This window comes from Dendropsophus ebraccatus, chromosome 6, assembly GCF_027789765.1.
Source record: "Dendropsophus ebraccatus isolate aDenEbr1 chromosome 6, aDenEbr1.pat, whole genome shotgun sequence".
Taxonomy (NCBI): Eukaryota; Metazoa; Chordata; class Amphibia; order Anura; family Hylidae; genus Dendropsophus; species Dendropsophus ebraccatus.
In genome coordinates this window covers 65753420-65779553 of record NC_091459.1, presented here as the reverse complement: position 1 = coordinate 65779553, position 26134 = coordinate 65753420, and the positions used below count along the sequence as shown (strand labels likewise).

Below are 26134 nucleotides of genomic sequence, written 5' to 3'. Positions count from 1 at the left end.
CTTTTTTCATGCCATATTGTTCGGAAAATCTGTGAAGCACCTGTGGGGTCCAAATGCTCACCGCACCCCTTGTTACATTCCTTGAGGGGTGTAGTTTTCTAAATGGTGTCCCTTTAGGGGTGTGTTTTAGGTTTTGGCACCCCAGAGCCTCTGCCAACCTGAAGTGGTACGGTCAAAAATGACCAAATATAACAGAGGCATTGAAATTCACTAGGCGCTCCTTTATATCTGAGGCTTGTGGTTGCGTCAAATAGCGTAATAGGGCCACATATGGGGTATTTCTATAAACTGCAGAAACGGGGCAATAATTATTGGGGTGCATTTCTCTGGTAATAGGTTTATAATTATGAAAAATATTGGATTACAATAAAATCTCTGCACAGAAAATTAAAATTTTCAAATTTCTTTACACACTTGGCTTTTATTTCTGTGACTCCCCTAAAGGGTTAAAACACTTTCTTGATATGCTTTTGCAGAGTGTGGGGGGGTGCAGTTTCTGAAATGGGGTGCTTTGTGGGGCTTTCTAACATACAGGCCCCTCAAATACACTTTAAACCTGAACAGGTCCCTAAAAATATCTGATTTTGAAATTTTACTGAAAATTTTGAAATTTGCTGCTAATGTTTTAAGCTTCCTATTGTCTAAAAATGCTGCCAACATAAATTAGACATGTTGCTAATGCTATTTAATATATAATTTAATATTTTATATATATATATATATATATATATTTATTTCTGTATAAGCAAAAAAGTTTTCAAAGTTGGAAAAATGCATTTTTTCACATTTTTTCACATTATTTGTTTTTTTTTCATAAAGATTCGTTATGAGTATCGACTCCAAATTACCAGAAATGTAAATTACAATATGTCACGAGAAAACAATCTCAGAATCAGCCGGATAGGTAAAAGCACCCCGAAGTTATTAATGAATAAAGTGACACTGGTCATATTCATAAAATTTGTCTCTGTCATTAAGGCCATTTCAGGCTCTGTCCTTAAGGGGTTAAAGGAGAAGTCCGTCCAAAATTATTTTTTTTATATGATATTACTTATGGAAAGTTAATGCAGATAATGGGGGAGTAGTACCTTTTGCTATCCCTATCACCGCCCGCGCCGCCGCCACCGCCGCTCACACAGGGGCTGCTTTTTATGCCCCCCGCCGCTCCCCCTCCTCCTCCCGGCATCAAACTTACTATCGCGCCGCCCACTACTATCGGGCGGGTAGTAAGGAGCGGCGCGGGCGGCGGGGAATCAGCGGCACGATAGTAAGTTTGATGCCGGGAGGAGGAGGGGGAGCGGCGGGGGGCATGAAAAGCAGCCCCTGTGTGAGCGGCGGTGGCGGCGGCGCAGGCGGTGATAGGGATAGCAAAAGGTACTACTCCCCCATTATCTGCAGATAATGGGGGAGTAGTACTTTGTATATGTTCCCAGCACCGAGCAGGGAGGGGGGAGGTAGATGGCACCTCTCTCCCTCCCTGCTCGGTGCCCAGCAAATGTATTCATTGAACACATTTATGGGATACATTGGGGAGCAAGGACATTTGCTCCCCAAAGTATTCCATAAATGTATTCATAAAGTCACAAAAGTACAGTGCATAACATTACATTACATACACTGTAATTCCTATGGAGTGTCCAGCAGGGGCGCACTATATATAGAAGTCAATGGTACTCATTGACTTCTATATATAGAGCGCCCCCTGAATCTAGATAGAATCTTCCCCATTCGTGCTGCTGCTTAGGACGTAAGGGAAACCTATTTACAAAAAAATGTTTTACTGCTAATAAAAACAGGTTTTCTAACGTTTTACTATGTGAACATGCATATCACTGTGTTCAGACTGACCTATAGAATAAAGAAAAAAATGCCAGTTTTAACGTAAAGTGCATTACGTAAACATGGAAGCCCCCCAAAATTTGCGGAATCACATTTTTTGACCCAAATTCACCCCATAAATGATATTTTGGGGGTTCAGTCATTCATGTTATGGCAGATTTAAAGATGCCACTACAAATTACCTGCTCTTGAAAAAAACAAGCCCTCACATGGCCCTGTAGGTGGAAAAATGAAAGAGTTATGGGTCTTAGAAGGCGAGGAGGAAAAAACTAAAACGCAAAAGTGACAATTGGCCCGGTCTTTAAGGTCATTTCAGGCCCGGTCCTTAAGGGGTTAACGGCAAACATATCCTTTAGGATTTCCTGATAAAAAAAAATAAATGTAGTTCTGCAAACTGAATGGTCCCCGGCTGAAAGGTCATGATGGGAGTTGTACTTCTGCAGTCTGTGGCAACTCAGGTTGCAGGTCATGATGGGAGTTGTAATTCTGCAACCTGGGTGGTCACAGGCTGCAGAAGTACAACATTTTTTTCCCGACTCAGACTCCGACTCAGCCAAAACTAGCTCCAACTCCACGGCTCCGACTCCACAGCCCTGCTCTCATCATGACCTGTCAGCAGGGCATGGTGGGAATTTTACTTCTGCAACCTGGATGGCCACAGGCTGCTGAAGTGTAACTCCCATCATGACCCGTCAGCAGGGCATGGTGGGAGTTGTACTTCTGCAACCTGGATGGCCAAAGGCTGCAGAAGTACAGCTCCCATCATGCCCTGCTTACTGGTCATGATGGGAGTTGTGCAACCTGGATGGCCACAGGCTGCAGAAGTACAAGTACAGCTCCCATCATGACCTGTAGGACATAGCACATGGTGGGAGTTTTAGTTCTTGGGGGAAGGGCGGAATCTCACCGGTCCGGGCCTGATTTGGAGATCGGCGCCGCTGCTCCGGTCCAGGGTTGTGTGCAGACGGGTGTTACGTTTCTGTGGGGGGGGGGGGGGGTATTTGAGAGCGGGCAGCGGCCAGCCCTATAGTGCCGGGTGCAGTGCAAAGGTCCGGGATGGGGTGTGGGCTTTTGGGATCGGGCGGTGGGCTGCCTTAAGGTCCGGGTGCCTCAGCAGGGGTGGCTCTCAATCAATCCGGAATCCCAGGCACTTTACTGATGTACATCAGGAAAGTGCCTGTGAGTCCGGCGCTCTTATAGACTTCTATGGGGGCATCTGGCCCGGAATTCCGGACAAAAATAGGACATGTTCTCCTGTCAATCCTGAAGGGTGTCCGTGACTAATGCAACTCTTTGGGTCCGGATCTGTACGGATTTCCTGATAGGAAATCCAGGTGGTTTTTCCGGACATGTGAAGGGGGCCTTAAGATGACTGCCTAAAGACATGCAAATTTCCACAGTCATTGATGATATGGGGCTGCATGTCAGGTAAAGGCACAGGGAATATGGAATTACATCTTTAATAAATGCCCAAGTTTATGTTGATATTTTGGACACTTTTCTTATCCCATTAATTGAAGATTATGAGATAATTTTTCAGGATGATAATGCATCTTGCCATAGAGCAAAAACTGTGAAAACATTCCTATAAAAAGGCAAATAAAGTCAATGTCATGGCCTGCAAATAGTCTGCATCTCAATCCAATTGAAAATCTTTGGTCAAGGTTGAAGAAAATGACAAGGCTCCAACCTGCAAACCTGATCTGGCAACAGCAGTCAGAGAAAGATGGAGCCAGTTTCATGAAGGGTACTGTTTGTACTCATGAAGTCCATGCCTCAGACAAGGCAAGCTGTTCTAAAAGCAAGAGGTGGAGCAACAAAATGCTAGTGATGTGTTGGAGTGTAATTTTGTTTGTTTTTCAAGATTCCATAATTTTTTCCCCTTAGATTTGAGTGATTCCCTAATTTTTTACCTCTGCTTGGTCTAAAAAAAATTAAGCGTACTGACTACCACATTTTTATTTAATGATTTCTGTTAGTATTTCTTAAAGTGAAACAAGATGGACATACACACTTCAAACTGTAGTGCCCAGAGGGTTGAATGAATTACTCAACTTTGTCTGCTATATCTAACTGTCCCGGACCTCCCCCCCAACCTTTTCCCCCTTATCCCCAGTCCACTCAACACATCTATCTCCATGTACTACCAGCTTAACCCGGGTAGTCAGGGAAGGGACTAGTGGAACCTCTTCATTTAATGGAGCTGGTTCCCAATTAGAACATTAGGATACTTTAGGGTATATCAGGAATAGGATCCTGTGTGGGACCGCCCTTTTTAGGGTGGCCACCCCACCTTGGCTTTAGGGACCATTATTTAGGTTATACTAGGGAGTGATAGACCCCAACGCTTTATCCCCAACGTTTGATCAAGAACTGCAGGGTATGAATTTTACCCCCCCCCCCCCCCCAGGGGTTTGGAGGTCCCTATTCACATTGTTTACGTACTCAAACATACAGCCCATTTTTACATCATATACATTTATGCCACATACATACTACATTCCTTTATTCCATCATTGATAGACCTATGACCCATATTATTATCGGCCCTTGCGCTATGCTCACCCCACTTCTACCAGAGATGATCTAACCATCTATCACTCCAGCACCCTGCCATGATCACGGCATGTAGGAGCGCTGAAAGTCAAGCGCATCGCTATTCTGTTTACGAACAGAAAGCGATCACTCCCTGAGGGGCGTGCACGGGGAGTGTCAACAACTTGACGTGCTTCAAAACAGCCTGTTGACGTCAGACGCGCCAGCGCTCCCGTCTATCTGCCACTGGAGGACAGTTCTCAATCTTCTAGGGATAGCTTGTTTTCTCAGTTTACCTCTTACACAATATGTACCAAATGTGCACACTAAGGGGGAACTTACCCTTGAATATCATGTTTCCTTTTTGGGCAGGCATCCCTGGGATCACTGTGCACTCACTTACAATCATGAGCACTGAGGGAGACTGTAAGTATACATACTTATCCCTAGGGTGTTTTGGTGGGATTGGTTTACAGGCACTGACACCCATATATTTATTCCTGATAGGGTCTACTTTAGCCACTGCTATTTAGGACCTTCCCTCTGACCGCTCTTGACATCAAGACAGTGAGTAGCCATAACCATTGCTGTCCTCTGAAACCATCAGCAGTCCTTTTATTTTTATATGTGTACTGTGTATTGTATTTAACTGTATATACATTGTAACAAATAAACAAATGCCTCGGCGCCCCTGATAAGGTCACAGATACCAGTGACTGAAACACGTTGGCCGAGGTGTTGTACAATTTATGGACTGGATCAGCACTAAATAGCACGTAATTGGTGTGACTGACTCTTGTATTTATACACCTGAACTGGACGGAGTGACTTGGTTGGCAATGCCATTACAGTGTAGGCTTGACAAATACTGTTTATGCTTCTGGTTAAAGCTGACAGACCGACAAGGGTTTTTGACTGTACTGGACAGTATTGACATAGGGAAAGAACGGCATGACATGGTGCATGAATTTCCACAATTAGCAGACTTCTGGAGATTTATATTTGTATATAATGGTAAAGGTGTTACCTTAATAAACACTGTTTGATTAAAGGACAACTCCCGCGGGACCCCCCAAAAAAAAAAAACACAGACACCATACTCACCATCTCTCCGGTGACGATCGCCACTCGATTCGCCCGCCGTCCGCCTCTCCGTCGCCGCCGTCCGCCATCCAGCGATGTCTCCGACTTCCGGGTCCAGGGGATGGAAAAGGCTGCCAGTGCGCTTGCGCATCGGCAGCCTTTTCATTGGCTAGAGCGCATCACATGGCTTCCAGCAAGCTCAGCCAATCAGGGCTGAGCAAGCTGGAAGCCATGTGATGCGCTCCAGCCAATGAAAAGGCTGCTGGTGCGCATGTGCACCAGCAGCCTTTTCATCCCCATTCACTTTGCATGAAGACGCCGAGGAGGAAGAAGACCCGGACCGCCCCCAGCTCTGACGTCGTCGTCACCAGATGCCGCCCCGGAGAAGAGGACCGTGACGATCGTAATAGGTAATGTATACATTCTTTAACTTCCGGGGTGGGGGGTCGGGGGTCCGAAAGTGGGGGAAGGGGGCCAGGCCGGGTATTTAACCACATTACAAAGTTATATAACTTTGTAATGTGTGTTAAATGAGCAAAAAAAATTTTTTGTGGGAGTTGTCCTTTAAGCATATCCTATTTAGTAGTTATGGTTCATATTGCTAGGATACTGAGTCATCTAGTACTTAGTGTTACATATTACACTGGTTTATACATGTTATTTCTTAAAGCCAGAAAGTTTTGTGTCATATCTGTGATCTGCTTTTTTTCTACAACATTAAACAACTGAATGAACATCCTGCGAGGCTGGCGATTCCATAATTTTTGCCAGGGGTTATAATATATATATAATATTTCTGTATAGCCATTTTCTCTAAGGTGCTGCTACTGAAAAGTATCGAACCGAAAAGTTCAAGTGTTAGTTTTGCTCATCCCTTAGTTATTTGGGGAATACCAAGTTGACAATACTTAATAAAATGGGTTTATTACACACACAGATTTATGTGACAAATTCTTGAAGCCAAAGCCAAGAATGAATTTAAAAAGAGAAGAAATGTCAGTCTTTCCTTTATGACCTGTTCTCTGTTTATAGTCTGTTCCTGGTTTTGGCTTCAATAATCTGTCAGATAAATCTCTGTGTAATAGCGCCCTAACTTTCTTTTTGGCTATAAATTCCCTTTTGGTACCCTAGAGAAGGGGTCAAATTACTGTTTAAATTGAAATCTCCTTACAATTTTTTGCCAGTGCAGAATCTGTATATGCAAACCTACAGAGTAGTCTTGTGGTTCTCCCTTATATCAGGTGCTGTCAATTCATCAAATGATGTGCCCTGTCATTATGCTGGCTCCGTTGTTTGTGGTGTCACTCTCTTCTTTCCAAAGCAAGGAATCAGTGGCAAAGGGCGTGCAAGTCTACATGTGAAAACATAGGATTAATAAACACAAAAAAGGAAATACATGAAAAAATAAAAAAATTAAAATTAAAAACACTTAAAAATCAATGGGAAAACACCAGTGTCTTACCCTGGTAAGAACCCAGTACAGTTTAAGAAGTCAACACAGGTACAGTCAAATATAGTCAATAATAAGTAACATAAGTATGTCTTAGCCTGGGTTCTCGTTTTCTGTCCCATCCCAGGCTACACATCAGAAGCCTGTGAAAAAAAGCTGATGCTTAGCACAACATGTTTGCTATTTCCTGGACTTACAGTACACCAACTGAGCTGCAGTCAGCAATGGCTTTGGCAGGAGGCCTGTGGAAAAACCTTAAGGGAGTGACACATATAGAAATGCTGACACAGTAGTAGGAACAGGACTTTGGTGAGGCCATTGTATATTATACAAAAAACGCAAAGCAGTTACCATCAGCCAGATGTCAATTATAACCAAGAACTAGGCTTGATTGTAACCACCAAGCATTGTTGATTTCTAAGGGCCCTATTACACCAACAGATTATCTGACAGATTTGTTCAAGCCAAAGCCAGGAACGGATTTGAAAGGAGAAGAAATCTCAGTCTTTCCTTTATTAACTGTTCCCTGTTTATAATCCCTTCCTGGCTCCGACTCAAAAAAAAATGTGTCAGATAATCTGTTGGTGTGTTAGGGTCCTAAGTGAGTAAAGTTACCTGGCAACTTACCCTATTGTCTTCTGTTTACTGTGCCATTCCTGTGCATCAATTTCCACCAGACCCCTTGCCTCAATGGTTATTCATCCCCCCACTTGACAACTTAAAAGGGGCTGGCCACTTTATAGTAAAATTGCTCAGTGTACAATATTATTAAGTGTACTCACTGTATATACTATTCTTTTCATGAGATGGCTGACATGGGGGAGCATGTGACCATGCCCCGCCCCCTGTGTCCACCACTGAGCCTGTATATGCCTATGGTGGACACTGGGGGGCGGGGCATGGTCACATGCTCCTCCATGTTGGCCATTTTATGGACAGAAACAAAACAGAGCAGGGCACCACAGCCTGGATAAGGGGAGTGTTATTTTAGCTCTATAAAGGTACACAGGGAGCTGCTGTCAGTATATACAGTGAGCACAATTACTAATAGTGTCCACTGAACAATTTTACTACAAAGTGGCCAACCCCTTTGGTAGATTGAGGTATTCTCCTCAGAAGAAAGTAAAAACAACAACAATAAACTAGTTTTCAGTCTGCACAATCATTCACTGAATGCATTCTTTTTTTTGTTTCGCTAAAATATCTATTGTTACTATTGTTACCTGAATGTCTGGCCTTTTTGTCATAGAGTGCTATGAATGGCAGACACTTTCTGAGAATCTAGTTCTGGCAGATAAACTTATTAGAATTCATAACTGCAAAATTTATCTTTGTACTTACAGGCTATGTTCCCACACAGTATTTTTTGCTTAGTATTTTTCAGTTAAAACCAAGAGTGGATTGAAAACACAGGCTATTTTCACACACTATTGAAATTGAAGGGATGGCTGTCATTTAACGGCAAATAACAAATGTTATTTCAAAACAATGGTCGTTTTAAAATAATTGCAAGCAGTATGACTATGCATATGCACTATGGGCTGGTAGGGGCAGGCTCGGACGGGGGCGGAGGGGTCCTCTGGGTGGACGGGCAACGACCAGAATGCTCCAAACCCGCGGATTAGTATATGGGCAATTATCAAAATGCGGCACAATATCGGACCTCACAGACATAAGACCAGCACTGCAATCCTAAGGTAAAGAGCAGTTGGGTGATATCACCAGTAGAGATAAGTGAACCTCGAGCATGCTCGAGACGATCCGAACCCGAACTTTTGGCATTTGATTAGCGGTGGCTGCTGAACTTGGATAAAGCCCTAAGGCTATCTGGAAAACATGGATATTGTCATTGGCTGTATCCATGTTTCCCAGACAACCTTTGAGCTTTATCCAAGTTCTGCAGCCCCCGCTAATCAAATACCGAACGTTCGGGTTCGGATCGACTCGAACCCGAACCCTGTTCGCTCATCTCTAATCACCAGGTTCATTGGCCAGAACCTGCTGATGGTGCCACTTTAAATGATGGGCAGCCTCTCACTTTCAGCAGTATGTGATCATAACATTTCTGTGTTTTTAGTCCACTCCTGGCTTTGGTTTCAATTAACACAGTATTTTTGCTCAGTTTTTTGGTCAGTATTATTCAACTGAAACCAGGAGTGGATTGAAAATACAGAAAGGCTATGTTCAGTGGGTGGCCGCCATTTATTAGCAAATAAAGGATGCTATTTCAAAACAAACGCTGTTCTTTTTAAAATAATGGTAATTATTTGCCATTATATGGCAATTATGCACTCAATTTCAACAGTGTGTGAACATGGCCTTTCTATGTTTTCAATGCACTCCTGGTTTTGGTTGCAAAATACATAAAACTGAGCAAAAATATGTTGTAGGACCATAGCGCCAAGATGTATTTGATAACAAGCAGTGGTAAAGAGATTGAATGGTTCAACATAATCCGACAATGAAGCAGAACTAGGACTGGAAATGTGAAAATTATTTTACAGGTTTAAAAAATACAAAACCATTTTAAAACAAAATTATAACTGGCAAATATGTATCTGCCTTTCCCTAAATTTCCCTTCCAGATGAGAAAGAAAATAACTGTGTGTGGGAGGGCATTTGCTAATATTCAAGCTGCCGCAGAATAAAGGATCCAGGCTAAATTCCTGTTATACCATAACATGAATATTTGGGGTCTACATTTCAGTGCTAGTTATTTTGAAAGTATTACAGAAACTGAAAAAACGGTGACTGTAAAAAGGACTTTGCTGCCAGTCCTCGGCATGTGCTGTACAATAAATACAGTCCAGATACTGGCTACATGCTTAGAAGAAGAATGAGATCAGTTTTACCCACTCTATTTGCTTTTTCCTATTTTGCACACTAGAATTAAAAAAACTGTATATATTAGCATATGCCATTAATTGAAGCTTTATCTCTTACTTAAAGTGAATCTGTCACCCCCTAACCTCTTAGCAAACTTGCAGCAATGCTACTTAAATATCAATAAAAACATTCAGTCAATACCTTTGCTACCTTTTGTTTGAGTTTTTTTTTCCCCTCACTAATGTGAATAGTGTCAAAGAGACAGAGCCTATAGCACTGCCACACTTAACTGTTAAATGCCCATGTCTACATAATTGGCAGCATGCACTGCATACCGCACAGTTAGCTGTAGCAGTGCTAGTACCTAAGAAAATATAGACCCTGTCATCTTGATGCTATTTACAGCTCGAATAAAGGTGTCTTTTTATGGAAATAAAACCACAGATACATTCAAAAAAGGTCCTGAATGGTTTTATTTATTCTATCCAGCCTTGCGTCCAGTTGGTTGGTGGTCAGGGGGTGACGATCTGCTTTAAAAAAAAAAAAAAATTGGAAATTTAAATGTTAACCTTAGTGTTACTAGTTTCAGTGCAGTGTTTATCAATGCTGACAGTGTCAGGTTCTGTAGGGGCACATTTCTCTGACAATGGATACGGTTAAAGGGATTGTGTCTTGAAGCAATCACATGTGTACCATATATTTGGAGTCACACACAAGATTAAAGTGGGAAAACACAGGCTCATGTCCTTACAACAAGTGAATCCAGTAAGGAAAAGAGCAGGCACTCACCCAGCAACGTGTAAATTTCTTCTTTATTTCCAACGATAAATCATAAAAACGCAGGGAGAGGGAGCATGGCAAGCAGGTCTCAGCGATGCACATTTTGTGTTACACAAACACTTTCTCTAGCTGATGATTGACCAAGGCTCAGTGGCTCAGTTTTGTGTGTGGCCTTCAAGTGCCTGTATGACCTCCCTACAACGCCTGGGCATGCTCCTTAGGGATCTCCTCCCAGACCTGGACTAAAGCATCCGCCAACTCTTGGACAGTCTGTGGTGCAAAGTGACATTGGTGGATGGAGCAAGACACGTACTAGATGTACTCATTCGGATTCAGGTCTGGGGAATGGGTGGGCCAGTACATAGCGTCAATGCCTTCATCTTGCAGGAACAGCTGACACACTCCAGCCACATGAGGTCTAGCATTGTCCTGCATTAGAAGGAACCCAGGGCCAACCGCACCAGCATATGGTCTCACAAGGAGTCTAATGATCTCATCTCAGCACTCTGTGTCAGTCAGGCTACCTCTGGTGAGCACATAGAGGGCTGTGTAGCCCTCCAAAAAATGCCACCTACACTATTACTGACCCACTGCCAAACCGTTCATGCTGTAGGATGTTGCAGGCAGCAGATCACTCTCCACGGCTTCTTCAGACTGTGACGTCAGTCACATGTGCTCAGTGTGAGCCTGCTTCCATCTATGAAGAGCACAAGGCGCCAGTGGCAAATTTGCCAATCCTGGTGTTCTCAGGCAAATGACAAGCGTCCTGCACGGTGTTGGGCTGGGAGCACAACCCCCATCTGTGGACTTCGGGCCCTCATACCATCCTAATGGAGTCATTTGTGCAGACACATGCACATTTATGGTCATTGGTATGGGCCGACCTAGAGAGGGTGGGGCCTAGACCTTTAGGACAGGACTAAGTGGCGCTTCGGTCGAAAAGCCCCGCCCAGGTGGCACAATCCCCAGATAATAAAAGAACACTTTAACTGGAATAAGCACCATGACATATGATATAAAATAAGGTATGAAAACTGCAAAATTTACCCTTTACACCTGTGTAGAGAAGTCATAATGCAAAAAGGGGGTGACAGTTTCCCTTTAACCTCTTAGGGACATATGCCGTATTCGTATGTCATATGTCCGTAAGAGGAGTTCAGAGTGGGGCCGCGCCGCTACCCTGCTCTGAACTGCCGCGATCCTGACTGCTATCTGCAGCACGGGACCGTGGCTATTGGTGGGAGTGATCCGATCGCCGCTCCCGCTAATTAACACCGTTGGATGCAGCTGTCAAACATGACAGCTGCATCTTAGAGTGTTAAATGCAGCCCATCCCTGGGATCCCTTCATCTTACCGGGCCAGGCCTCAGCGACGTAATGACGCTGATCCCGGCTCGGTATTCTATTGTATTGGCCTGCAGCAGGCCAAAACAATAGAGCACCGATCTCATGGATCGGTGCTCTGTTATACAGCTACACTGATTTCTGTGAGAGATCAGTGTAGCTGTATTAGAAGTTCCCCAGGGGGACTTAAAATTAAAGTCAAAGTGAAACAATTAAATTAATTAAAAAAAAACCTCCCCTAATAAAAGTTAGAATCACCCCCCTTTTCCCATTTTATTAATAAAAATAAACATGATTTGTATCACGGCATGCAGAATCGTGCTAACTCGTAATTTATTACATTCCTGATCTCGCACGGTATACAGTGTAAGCGCAAAGACCCGCCAAAGTGCAAAATTTGCGCATTTTTGGTCACATCAAATCCAGAAACATTGTAATGAAAAGCGATCAAAAAGTCGCGTATACGCATTCAAGGTACTGATAGAAAGAACACATCATGGCGCCAAAAATGACACCTCAATCAGCCCCATAGACCAAAGGATAAAAGCGTTATAAGCATGGGAACAGCAATTTTAGGGACCTTTTTTTGCTGCAGAAGGTTTTATTTTTTTAAAAGCCATCAAATAATATAAAAGTTATGCAAGTTGCATATCATTTTAATCGTACCGACTTGAGGAACATGTATAACATGTCAGTTTTTCCATAGGACAAACAGCTTAAAAAAGAAAACCGCCCAAAGAAAAAGAATTGCGTTTATTTTTCAATTTCACCGCTCACATAATTATTTTCTGGTTTTGCAGCATATTTTATGCAAAAATTAAGTCTGCCTTTGCAAAGTTCAATTAGTGACGCAAAAAATAAGGGCTCATGTGGGTTTCTAGGTGAAAAAATGCAAGTGCTATGGCCTTTTAATGGGGTTGTCCGGCGCTAAAAAATTATTCACAGAATAACACACATTACAAAGTTATACAACTTTGTAATGTATGTTATGTCTGTGAATGGCCCCCTTCCCCGTGTCCCACCACCCCCACCCTTGTACCCGGAAGTTTGGTGCGCTATACATACCTGTCATGTGCCGACCACGGTCTCCGATCCTCAGCAGTGACGTCTTCTTCGGGCGGCCAGCGGATCTTCCCGAGTGCTGGCCGCCCTCTGCAGCGTCATCCGAAGCTCAGCCGCGATTGGCTGAGCATAACTGTGCTCAGCCAATCGCAGCTGAGCAGCTGATGACGTGGCCGCGGCTGAGCTTCGGATGACGCTGCAGAGGGCGGCCAGCACTCGGGAAGATCCGCTGGCCGCCCGAAGAAGACGTCACTGCTGAGGATCGGAGACCGTGGTCGGCACGTGACAGGTATGTATAGCGCACCACACTTTCGGGTACACGGGTGGGGGTGGTGGGACACGGGGAAGGGGGCCATTCAAAGACATAGCATACATTACAAAGTTGTATAACTTTGTAATGTGTGTTATTCTGTGAATAATTTTTTATCGCCGGACAACCCCTTTAAGCACAAGAAGGAAAAAACGCAAAAACAAAAATTGGCTCCGTCCTTAAGAGGTTAAGTGATTTTATATAAGTACATATATTTACCACATGACTGTGACCAGGACATAGACATGCAGTAAATAGGTTTGTGCAATATATTTAAATAAAATAGTTTTAATGCGCGAAATTGGAGGTTGCAGTACTGATTATGTCTGTCAGGGTTCACTGAATAGCTGATCAGAGCAGATAAGGACAGAGCCTGATTGTCTTTCTTAGGCATCATCCATACATATATTTTTTTTCTGTTTGTAGATTATTGCAGAGAAGGAACCTATTGATTTGAATGGGGTCATCCACACATCCAGTTTAAAAACGGATGCATTTTTAACACTAATCTGTTCCACAAAAAAGTAGGACCTGCATTGATATGGTCCATTTTTGAGGAATTTAGGCTCCAACAGAGGTAAGTGGGTCTGTTTTTACTGGATGACAAATGGATTTTGCATTTCTGCAAAAACTTATGCAATACCGATGCATCACTAATGCCTCACTGATGGTTTCCCCAGGATACCACTAATCCTGGTTGTTCACTCCCTGAAAGGTAAACTGATGTGTGCATGAAGCCTGAGCCAGCAGATAGGAGGTCATTGTCAGGCCTCCAGTTGCCATGGCTACCATCTGCAACCATTCGCTTTGTGGATACAGATTTGGTGCTGCTGAATTATATGTAGAAACTAGGGTTTTTGTCCTGTAACTTATTTTAGTCTGCTCTGCGATGTTAAGAGATGTGTTTATTCGTGTTTATTATTTTAATTGCCTGCTACAAAGGACAATGATTTCTATGTGTTTGGCAAAAGAAAATAAAATTTGTTTTTGCTCATTACATGTTTATTCTGCACGGCAGGTAATTTTCCATGATGTCAGCACCCTGACAGAGAAGCTATTTCCAATAGTAGAAGCCATGCAGAAGCTCTTCAGTGCTGGCACTGGAACTTACTACAGTGATTCCATCTTTTTCCTCTCTGTCGCGCTACACCAGATAATGCCAAAAGGTAATGTTGCTTAGTTCATATAACCTAAAATAAGATAAGATAATTGAGATATTTTCGTAAACCAGATCCCTAAATGTCAAATGTAGTCCATTCTGTCACTGTAAAAGAAAGTTGGTTGTCTGATCGATATGTGTCATATTTTCTATGATATGTTAATATAAAAGAGAATGTCAAGGAAGGTGTGCAGGTGAATCCATAAATATAACTTAAAGTGCAGCTCAAGGGTTGTTGAGGGATTGCCCCATTCCCTCAGGAATGAGTCTTTTTATTGGAATATGAAGTTGTCTGGTGGGGCTTTATGATATAGTAATAGTTTGCCTTGAGCCGGGGGGTATTAAAGGAGTAGTGTGTTGAAAAAGGTTTTCCCCCATTCCCTCCCCACATGAAAAGTTATAAAACTTCATAATATACTTTGGTAGCCAATTCAAGCATCTTACTCCACTTTCAATGGTCCTGTTGGCCACCAGAAATGGCTTACTTCCGGGTTCGTCAGGACCATCTTACAGCCCTGGGTTGGGACGTAGGGCCAACTAAGTCACGATCCGGGGCATTCCTTGGGCAATCCTCCCAGCTCCCGGGCACTCCCTCCCTGCTTTGGCATGCCTCCCAGACCTCCCTAAGCTGTGCTATTGATTCCTACTTCACCCTGCTGCTCTCTGTACAGCAATGTCAGTACTATTAGAAATGTCAGTCCAGTGTATGACCATCGGGTGCTCTGGGACTTGCAGTTCTAATAGTACCGACATTTCTGTACATAGCGCGGCAGGGTTAAGCAGGTCATACACTGGACTGACATATTTGGAAGATCTAATTGCTGTCCGTGTATACACTGTCTAATCCATGTCAGTCCAGTGTATGACCTGCTTTACCCTGCCGCGCTATGTACAGCATTGTCAGTACTATTAGAACTGGACTGACGTGTATGACCATTGGGTGCGCTGGGACTTGCAGTTTTAATAGTACTGACATTGCTGTACAGAGAGAGGCAGAGTGAAGTAGGAACCAATAGCATGTATGGGTATGGGAGGTGTGCCAAAGCTGGCGGGGAGTGCCTGGGAGCTTGGAGGAAAGCCCAAAGAATGTCCCGGATCGTGACGTAGTCAGCCCTGCGTCCCGACCCAAGGTGGCGCCCGGGGCTGTAAGATAGTCCTGACGAACCCAGAAGTAAGCAGTTTCCGGTGGCCAGCAGGGTCATGGAAAGTGGGGTAAGATGCTTGAATTGGCTACCAAAGTATATAATGAAGTTATGTAACTTTTCATGTGGGCAGGGAATGAAGGAAAACCTTTTTCGCCGCACTACTCCTTTAAGCATCATAAACATGAGCATGTGTAAGACGGTCAGCGTCCATATGTAACCCTGTCCCTTTTTGTGGAATATGGAATCTGGCCAGCCATGTGTTTGGGTAATGGTTGGAGCAGGAGACACAATTTATCTAGAAGAGAGCTGCATAGATGGTTGGGTAAGACAAGAGAAGCTGCCACCCATCATTTTCTGTATAACGGTATGTTCACACTGAGCAAAAGCGGCGGAATTCTGTGACGGACCTTTCGGCACAGAATCCCACCTGCCTCAGTGTCTCTATGGAAGGGCTCGTGCTCCAAAAACAGTCACCTACAGACCGATGGCTATTGCTCCTGTTAGGGTATTGTTCACGCTGAGCAAATCCCACCTGCCTCAGTGTCTCTATGGAAGGGCTTGCGCGTCTCTGCTCCCACCGCTGTCTGTGCAAAGAATTGACATGCCAATTCTTTGAGCAGAGAACAACGGAAGCGAAGACACGAGTTCCTCCATAGAGTAACTAAGGCAAGTAGGATTTGCTCAGTGTGAACAATACCCTAACAGGAGCAATAGCCATCAGTCTGTAGGTGACCATTTTTTATTGCCTGGCCTCTGTTGTAAAGAGGTATGCAGGAATAGATGATCGGAGCAAAAGCTTGTACTAGAGGCCCTTCTCATCATAATTCTGGTAAGGTAGACCACAGGCAACAAGCCCAAAACGGCTCTCAAATTGTAATATCAGGGCTGGAAAGTAATCCGAAGGCAGCCATTTATGGCACAATAAGAATAAGATGGCAGTGGATTACAAGTATGTAAAAGCAGCTGCATATTACTGCATCCACCATGTTTCCTCGCTGAGCCTGCTCTGCATCTGCTGACATCTGACTGACATCTGCTTGCAACTATCAGGAGCAGAATTCAGTCCAGTCCTAGTTGTTTCTCCCTCTGCATGCTGCAAACGCAGAGTTAAATGACAGATGTCGCACCTATCAGGGGTCTGAGTAGCACTTCCCTTACGCAATCTGAAGGCCCGCATGCCTGCCATTGTACATCTGCGAAGGTAAAATAAACATATTATATATTCATTGCAAGCCATTGTATCCCCATTCTGAGGGACAGCAGCTGAGATGGAAATAACCCCTTCAATGACCACGCAAATGATGCGACCAGCTAACAAGCAAGCGTTTTCTCAATTGTCATATGATTTCTGGGCCTTTTTTATTTAATAATTTTAAAAGAATATACAGCACCCTTGAAATTTTAAGCTCTTTCGGAGCTGTCACCCTTTTTAACCCCTTAACGACATCGTACGCCCCCCCCCCCCCAAAGGGTGGGCTTTAACGCAAACGGGCGTACACATACGCCCAATGTTTCCCCGATCGCAGCGATCGGGGGAATATGGCCTGCTAAAATGTATAGCAGGCCATCTCTGTTCGGGGGTGCTGACGATCGCTGCTATCGGCTGATCAATACAGATCATCCGATAGCAGCTGAAAACAGCTTTCTGGGTCATCGGTGAACCGGAAAGCAATGACGATTGGTGCTGTCCGAGACAGCACCAATCACCATTAGTGTACTGGGGAAAGATGGCGCCGGTGCCACCCCCACGATCGCCGTGATGGGCCGGCCAGTACCGGCCGGCCCATCACGGCGATCAAAGTGTTAAAAAACAGTGTCCCCTGGTTCTGCACCCCTCAGCTAGGTAGCTGAGTGGTGCAGAACAGGTGTGTGTGGTGTAGGTGCACCATACTCACCTGATCCCGGCGTCCGGAGCGGAGATCGGGTCCCTCGGAGTCCTTGGCGCGACTTCCTGGTTCTGTCGGAAATCTTTGTAGATCTTCGGTTCTTCGGGCTTTGGCTTTCTTCGGAAGTCTTCGCCAGCTTCGCTCTACTTATTCACTGATAAGTATCTTTGGGTTAAAAGGATTTTTTTTTTCAATTTTTCCTTTTTATGCGCCCTAACGCCGCTGAGTGCTTTTTGGCGTAGGGGCGTTTTTCCCGCCTATATCCTACCGCCACTGTCTGCTGATAAGTGCGGCATTTATCAGCAACTCCTTTCTTGGCGTAGGTATTTTTTCTTACTGTAAAAAAAAAACAAAAAAACATAAACACTACATTACACCACACTACATGAAATAAAGTTTTACACCACACCACTGCACATTTACATACCCCATATACTAGTCCCCATATAAAAATGTTTTCGACGTCGGACGCATACGTTATTATTGCCTCTGACACCGAAACAGCCAGTGAGGATAAATGGGGGGATCCTTCTTTCCTCAATTCATCCTCATCATCCAGTGATGTGTCTGGGGTTAGCGTAGCGTACGCTGCCCCCCAGACACGTCTTTTCCTACTGTACTGGCAGCTCAGGAGCTTTGTAATTGCGACATGGCCTCCATCCTCCATTCCAGCCTCTAAATGGCACTCTGTCCCTTTGGTGGCTTGCCCTGTGCCCATATGGCACATTATGTCCACATGTGGGGTATTTGCGTTCATTTTATTTTTTAACCCCTTGTGGAAATGGAAAAAATCAAGGCTAGACCAACATTTAGTGTAAAAAATGTTTAATTTTTACACTAAATCATTGATCTTTTATTTTCACAAGGGGTTAAAAGATTAAAAAAAAACAAACACAAAATGTGTAGAGGAATTTCCCCTGAGTAGGAAAATACCCCACATGTGGACATAAAGTGCCATGTGGGTGCAGGGTAAGCCTCCAAAGGGAAGGAGCGCCATTTGGTTTTTGGAGGCTGGATTTGGCCAGAATGGATGATGAATGCCATAACGCATTTACAGAGCAGTCGTGCTGCCAAGACAGTGAAAACCCCCCACAAGTGACCCCATTCTGGAAACTACACCCCTCAAGGAATCTAACAAGGGGTGCAATAAGGATATGGACCCCTTGATGACGGGCACATTTGTACCGTGAAAAAATGAAAATTTTCCCTTTCACGTCACATCGTTCCACATTTGTGCCTGTCACCAGTTGGGTCCATATGCTCACTGCACCCCTTGTTAGATTCCTTGAGGGGTGTAGTTTCCAGAATGGGGTCACTTGTGGGGGTTTCCAGTGTTTTGGCAACACGAGGGCTCTGTAAATGCGACATGGCCCTTGAAATCCATTGCAGTGAAATCCAGCTTCCAAAAGCCAATTGGCGCTCCTCATCCTGCGCCCGCTTGGCACTTTATGTCCACATGTGGGGTATTTCCGTACTCAGGAGAAACTTCGCTACACTTTTGGTGTTTTTTTGTTTCTTTTATCCCCTTGTAAAAATGAAAAGTGAAGGCTAAAAAATAGAATTTTTCCTTTTTTACACCACAGTGTTCTGAAAATCTGTGAAGCACCTGTGTGGTCCAAATGCTCACCGCACCCCTTGTTACATTCCTTGAGGGGTGTAGTTTTCTAAATGTTGTCCCTTTAGGGGTGTTTTTTTATGTTTTGGCACCCCAGAGCCTCTGCCAACCTGAAGTGGTACAGTCAAAAATGACCAAATATAACGGAAACGTTGAAATTCACTAGGCGCTCCTTTATATCGGAGGCTTGTGGTTGCGTCAAATAACGCAATAGGGCCACATTTGGGGTATTTCTATAAACTGCAGAAATTGAGCAATAAATATTGTGGTGCATTTCTGTGGTAATAGGTTTACAATTATGAAAAATATTAGATTACAATAAAATCTCTGCACAGAAAATTAAAATTTTCAAATTTCTTACACACTTAGCTTTTATTTCTGTGACTCCCCTAAAGGGGTAAACTTTCTGGATTTGCTTTTGAAGAGTTTGGGGGGTGCAGAAATGAGGTGCTTTGTGGGGCTTTCTAACATACAGTCCCCTCAAATACACTTTGAGGCTGGGTTGACACTACGTATATTTCAATCAGTATTGTGGTCCTCATATTGCAACCAAAACCAGGAGTGGATTAAAAACACAGAAAGGATCTGTTCACACAATGTTGAAATTGAGTGGATGGCCGCCATATAACAGTAAATAACTGCCATTATTTCAATACAACAGCCGTTGTTTTAAAATAACAGCAAATATTTGCCATTAAATGGCGGCCATCCACTCAATTTCAACATTGTGTGAACAGATCCTTTCTGTGTTTTTAATCCACTTCTGGTTTTGATTGTAATATGAGGACCACAATACTGACTGAAATATACGTAGTGTCAACCCAGCCTTAACCCCAGGTCCCTAAAAATATCAGATTTTAAAATTCAACTGAAAATTTGGAAAATTGCTGCTAATGTTTTAAAGAGGACCTGTCACCCCCCTGTGCCGGGGTGACAGGCTCCCGACCCCCTGTTAGATCCCCCTATACTCCTTCCTGAGGCGGTCGGGTCACGGAGATTTCAGCGTCCGAAGCCCGGCGCGCGCGCTGAGAGATGAGTCCGATGCCCATAGAGAATGACGGAGCATCGGACTCCCCATTCATTCTCTATGGGCATCTGACTCTGCTGTCAGCGCGCGCGCCGGGCTTCGGGCGCTGAAATCTCCGTGACCCGACTGGCTCAGGAAGCGGGATCCGGCGGAATCACGTAAGTATAGGGGGATCTAACGGGGTCGGGAGCCTGTCACCCCGTCACGGGGGGTGACAGGTGTCCTTTAAGCTTTCTATTGTCTAAAAAAATTTAAAAAAGTTTAACAAATGCCGCCAATATAAAGTAGACATGTTGCTAATGCTATTTAATATATAATTTATGTGGCATAACCCTTTTCTGTAGAAGCAGAAAAGTTCCAAAGTTGGAAAAATGCATTTTTTCACGTTATTTTGTTTTTTTTTTCCCATAAAGATTCGTTATAAGTATCGACTCCAATTTACCAGAAATGTAAAGTACCATATGTCACGAGAAAACAATCTCAGAATCAGCCGTATAGGTAAAAGCACTCCCAAGTTATTAATGAATAAAGTGACACAGGTCATATTCATAACATTTGTCTCTGTCCTTAAGGCCTTTTCAGGCTCTGTCCTTAAGGGGTTAAGACTAGGAAAGTAAAACTATATAGAGTGCAGTGTGCACGTGATGGAAGCAGTGCTCATACATACCTGCTGGATATTTGCTTGGTTAATCTTTTGCGTGGTAATAATCAGCCACAGCCTGCTCTGGCCATAAAACCTACCAAATGCTTTGTAAGTCTTTGTATAAATTGTTTATATAATATCCCATCCTATATCCTTTCTAGTGTGAGTAGTCAGCCTATTAGGCTCAATTCACATGTGGCAGGATAAGTGCGTGTTCACATCTATTATGTTGTAGGGATGCACGATGCACCGAAATATCGATACTACTATCGATATTTCGGGCTAAAAAACGGTTCGGTACCAGGATTTCCTGGTATCGATACTTTATGTTAAATCTGCACTATTAGGCAACTTAACATAAAGTATAACGCAGAGAACACGGCCGGTGGCTCTGTGCCTCTCACTGCCCCTGCAGTCTCCTCATCTGTTCTCTCTCCTTCCGCTCCCGGCGGCGCCAATTTTAAATAGCCGGCACTTTGCGATCGCTAGTGCCGGCTATGTGACTGTGTAGATGTCGCTGTCACACTGACAGCGGCACCTGACCCCTCCTAAGCCTGCTCCATATGCAGCAGGGGTCGGCTACTGTGTGTAGCAGATCCCCGCTGAAATGATTTATGCAGAGGAGCCGGAGCTGCACGGAGGTCTCCGCGGCTGGAGAGGGAGAGGAGGATGGAGAGGGGGAGAGGAGGACGGAGGAGAAGGCTGGAGAGGGAGAGCGGGAGGTCCGAGAGAGAGGACACATGTGAGGATCCAGCCGGCTGGCAGGTGGGGGAGGTGCAGGGGCTGTGAGGTGCCGACATCAGCATAAGTATGCATATAGCTGAGCCGAGTGAGCAGTGTATAGCAGAGCCGAGTGAGCAGTGTATAGCAGAGCCCGCTAAGTAGTGTATAGCAGAGCCGGCTAAGTAGTGTATAGCAAAGCCGAGTGAGCAGTGTATAGCAGAGCCGAGTGAGCAGTGTATAGCAGAGCCGGCTAAGTAGTGTATAGCAGAGCCGAGTGAGCAGTGTATAGCAGAGCCGAGTGAGCAGTGTATAGCAGAGCCGAGTGAGCAGTGTATAGCAGAGCCGAGTGAGCAGTGTATAGCAGAGCCGGCTAAGTAGTGTATAGCAAAGCCGAGTGAGCAGTGTATAGCGGAGCCGAGTGAGCAGTGTATAGCGGAGCCAAGTGAGCAGTGTATAGCGGAGCCGAGTGAGCAGTGTATAGCGGAGCCGAGTGAGCAGTGTATAGCGGAGCCGAGTGAGCAGTGTATAGCGGAGCCGGCTAAGTAGTGTATAGCGGAGCCGAGTGAGCAGTGTATAGCGGAGCCGAGTGAGCAGTGTATAGCGGAGTGATTGCTGTACTCTGTACACAGTTATGTAAAAAACGCAAACCTTTACTTTTAACGTAATAAAATTAAAAAAAAGCTCCATAAATTGGTATCTCTGTAATAGTGCAGGCCTGAAGAGTATAGAAAACATTTCAGGTTTATTATATTCGCTGTCTAGGGAGTATTATTTTTCTATTGTTGTGTTTTTTTAAAATATTTTAGTAAGTATCGAACTGGTATTGAGTATCAAAATAAAAATGTTAGTATCGGTATCGAACTGAAAATTCTGGTATCGTGACATCACTATTATATTGTCAGTAAACTCTCAGTATTCTGACATATACAGCAGTGTATCAACAAATAACAGCACAACGCAACAGAATTTAATTTGCTTTTTTCAAAGCTACACTGTAGTCCCATATTTGTTACATTTTTCTCTGTTACACACGTCAATTTTGTCACGATTTGTGCCACACATACAACCAGAGTAATTTTAGGTATTGAGATATTTCTTTAAAGGTAATCTGTCACTAGATTTATGCTGCCTTACCCCCTTCCGGACTGGACTGATTTTCAATTTTGCGCTTTAGGTATTGAGATATTTCTTTAGGGTACGTTCACACTTACCGGATCCGCAACTGATTTTCTGCTGCGGATCCGCAGCAGATCCGCAGCAGATTTCTTTTAAATAACTGAACACAGCATCAAATCTGCACCATCAAATCTGCTGCGGATCTGCTGCGGATCCTGTAGGTGTGAACGCACCCTTAAAAGGAATCTTTCACTAGGTTTATGCTGCCTTAAAGGGGTGCTCCAGCGTGGGGGCACTTTTTTGGGGGGACCGGGGAGGAGGTGGCTGAAATAAAAGACATCCACTTACCTCCCCGATTCCAGCGGCGGGTCCCGCATCACTGCACTCCGGTTCCGAGACGCCGACCGAGACGCTACGTCTCAGGGCCGCTCGGCCACTCAGTGAAGGAGGCGGGATCCGAGCGGACTTCAAACGGATCCCGCCTCCTTCACTGAGTGGCTGAGCGGACCTGAGACGTCACATGACCCACCGCTGGAACCAGGGAGGTAAGTGGATGTCTTTTATTTCAGCCACCTCCTCCCCGGTTCCCAATAAAAAGTGCCCCCACGCTGGAGCACCCCTTTAAACCCTTCCGGACCGGGCTGATTTTTACTTTTGCACTTCAGTTTTTTCCTCGTCTTTAAAAGGCCATAGCACTTCCTTTTTTTCATCTACAGACCCACGTGAGCCCTTATTTTTATTGCAATGGCAGACTTCATTTTTCCTTAAAATATACCGCAAAACCTGAAAACAATTATTTGCGTAGTGATATTGAAAATAAAATGCTTTTTTTTTTTATTTTGGGAGGTTTTATGTGTACACCGTTGGCTCTATGGTAAAACTGAGCCTTTTTAAAAAAACTAAGTTTTCCTTAATATTGCTCTATTAACATTCTAATAACATTTTTATTTGTTAGTGTTTGGGGCTGTTGTGTTATTTTTTGCGCCATGCTTAATAATTTTTATCGATACCTTGCTTTCTGGATTTGTTGTAACAAAAAAATCTGCAATTTTGCACTATGGCAATTTTTGCCCTTATGCAATTTACAGTGCAATATCAGGAATGCAATAAACATGTGGCGATACCAAGTTATGTTTCATTTATTTATATTTTATAAAATGGAAAAAGGGGGGTGATTTTATTATGGGAGGGGAATTATTATTGAATGAAATTCTTTTTTTCTTTTTTTACACAGTAATTAGAAGTCCCCCTGGGTGACTTCTAATACAACTACACTGATATATCATATAGGCCAGTTTAGTATACATAATAAAGCACTGATCCATTAGATCAGTTCTGTATTACTGTGATCTGCTGCAGACCAGATCTGTCGATTACAGAGCCAGGAGCAGCGCTGACCTGGCCAGTTAAGTTGAACGGATCACCCCTCCGCAATCACATTGCTGGGGGGGGGGGGGAGGGGCATGGGTGGCGATCAGCCCACTAGCCCACCATGGATGGTCAGCTGCATCTAAATAGCTAATTAGCGGGCGCGGTAATTGGACTACACTCGCTAACTGCCGTGGTCCCCGGCTACTAGTAGCAGCTGCCGTGCTCAATCTTCTCCCAGAGAGAAAACACCACACTGGAGGACAGAGGTTACTGCTACACTACTATACTATGTCTTTTCCTCCTCCTCTACATTGCACAGGATAACTTCATATTACCCTGCTGCTCATATACAGTCATCCAGCATCCAGGAAGAAAACAGCACAGATCTCCCCCCACACAATGGACTCTTCCAGCTCAGAAACAAACTGCCAAATAGTGATCGACAACTTTTCCATGACCACCCTTATGTAATAGGGCCAGTGTCCTATTAGAATTTTGCTCATAATATATATTCATGAGCAAAACTTCATATCAAAATTCAATCATTAATTTTTTAAAGACTTTTGGAGTGGGAGTCGGAGTCGGCACATTTTTTTCCAGAAGTTCCATAGGGCTCCATTATAATTCTGTTTACTGCTACTTAAAGTGACTCTGTACCCACAATCAGACCCCCCCAAACCACTTGTACCTTCAGATAGCTGATTTTAATCCAAGATCTGTCCTGGGGTCCGTTCGGCAGGGAATGCAGTTATTGTCATAAAAACACATTTTAATCCAGCAGCGCTGTGTCTAACGGCCGGGGCTTACATTTGTATATGCATTAGGCTGGCACACCCTCTTTGTCCTTCCTCCCCACCCTCCTCATCATTGGGAATGCTCCAGGCAGATTGCTTCCTATTCCCCACCTGTGTGTATAATGAACATGGGCTGGATCGTTAATACACCTGTGCAAAGCTCAAACAGCAGTAAATGTTCCTGGATTATTCCTAATGATGAGGAGGGTGGGGAGGAAGGACAGAGAGGTGGTGCCAGCCTAATGCATATACAAATTTAGGCCCCGGCCGTTAGACACAGGGCTGCCGGATTAAAAGTTGTTTTTTTAGGACAATAACTGCATCACCTGCCGAACGGACCCCAGGACAGATCTTGGATTAAAAGCAGCTATCCGAAGGTACAAGTGGTTTGGGGGGGGGGGGTCAGATTGTGGGTACAGAGTCACTTTAAATATTTTGCAGTTGGTATAGGTATTACCACACAGCTACAGCAGTATATTATAAAATGGTTCTAGAATTTTAAAATGTCCTTTGTACCGGTCAGTGATTTAAATTACCACTTGAGACAAACCAGTACTGTTGTGTGGCATGTAGATGTCTGAGGTCACATGTGCTGCAGGACCTTGACTTAACGTGATCAGCAGGAACATATATTAGTACGATTCTATAACGGATAATGAGCTATTTTTGTCTCTTGTTCACAAATTTCACCTGCCGAGTAGACAAGAATCTCCTTGTCGGGAATATCTTGCTACATACTGTATCTCACATTCCTGGCAGCATTTTTGTTCCCTAGAGCCGTTTTTTATACTTCACAGATGTGACCAGCCGCCTAAGAGACTGTTAATAGTTTAATTGTTAAAGCCTATTTCTCAGCATCTCTTCTAAACTTAGAGATTCCAGTGGGTATTTTTAGCACATAATTACACATCATTTACTTGTGGTATTTAAAGAGGATTGTTTTCTTTTGACAGTGTAACCAGACAGTTAACCCAAAGAGGACTCTACTGGTTTCCAGAGTTTCCATTCCTTTCTTTTAAATATAGTTTTCTTGAGTAACTACACTGAATACTTTTATGTAGCCATTTTATTATTAACCTCTTAAGGACTGGGCCAATTGTCACTTTTACGTTTTCGTTTTTTCCTCCTCGTCTTCTAAGACCCATAACTCTTTTATTTTTCCACCTACAGGGCCATGTGAGGGCTTGTTTTTTTCAGGAACAGGTGTATTTTGTAATGGCATCTTTCAATCTGCCATAAAATGAATGACAGAACCCCCAAAATATCATTTATGGGGTGAATTGTGGTCAAATAATGCGATTGCATGTATGTTTACTAGGTTTTCTAACATTTTAATATTTTTATTAGCAGTAAGACTTTTTTTTTGCAAATAGGTATACAGTAATACCTCGGTTTTCGAACGCTTTGGAATTCGAACTGCTTGGTA

The 26134-nt window shown here is 43.8% G+C and overlaps 1 protein-coding gene across 1 annotated transcript in view; it reads left to right on the top strand.

Annotated features, from left to right (window-relative positions):
- XXYLT1 (xyloside xylosyltransferase 1) overlaps positions 1 to 26134 on the top strand; it is a 323007-nt gene that overhangs the window by 94442 nt on the left and 202431 nt on the right. The window contains exon 2 of the mRNA XM_069973790.1: positions 14248 to 14395. Coding sequence (XP_069829891.1) covers positions 14248 to 14395 — 148 coding nt within the window. The remainder of the gene's footprint in view (positions 1 to 14247; positions 14396 to 26134) is intronic.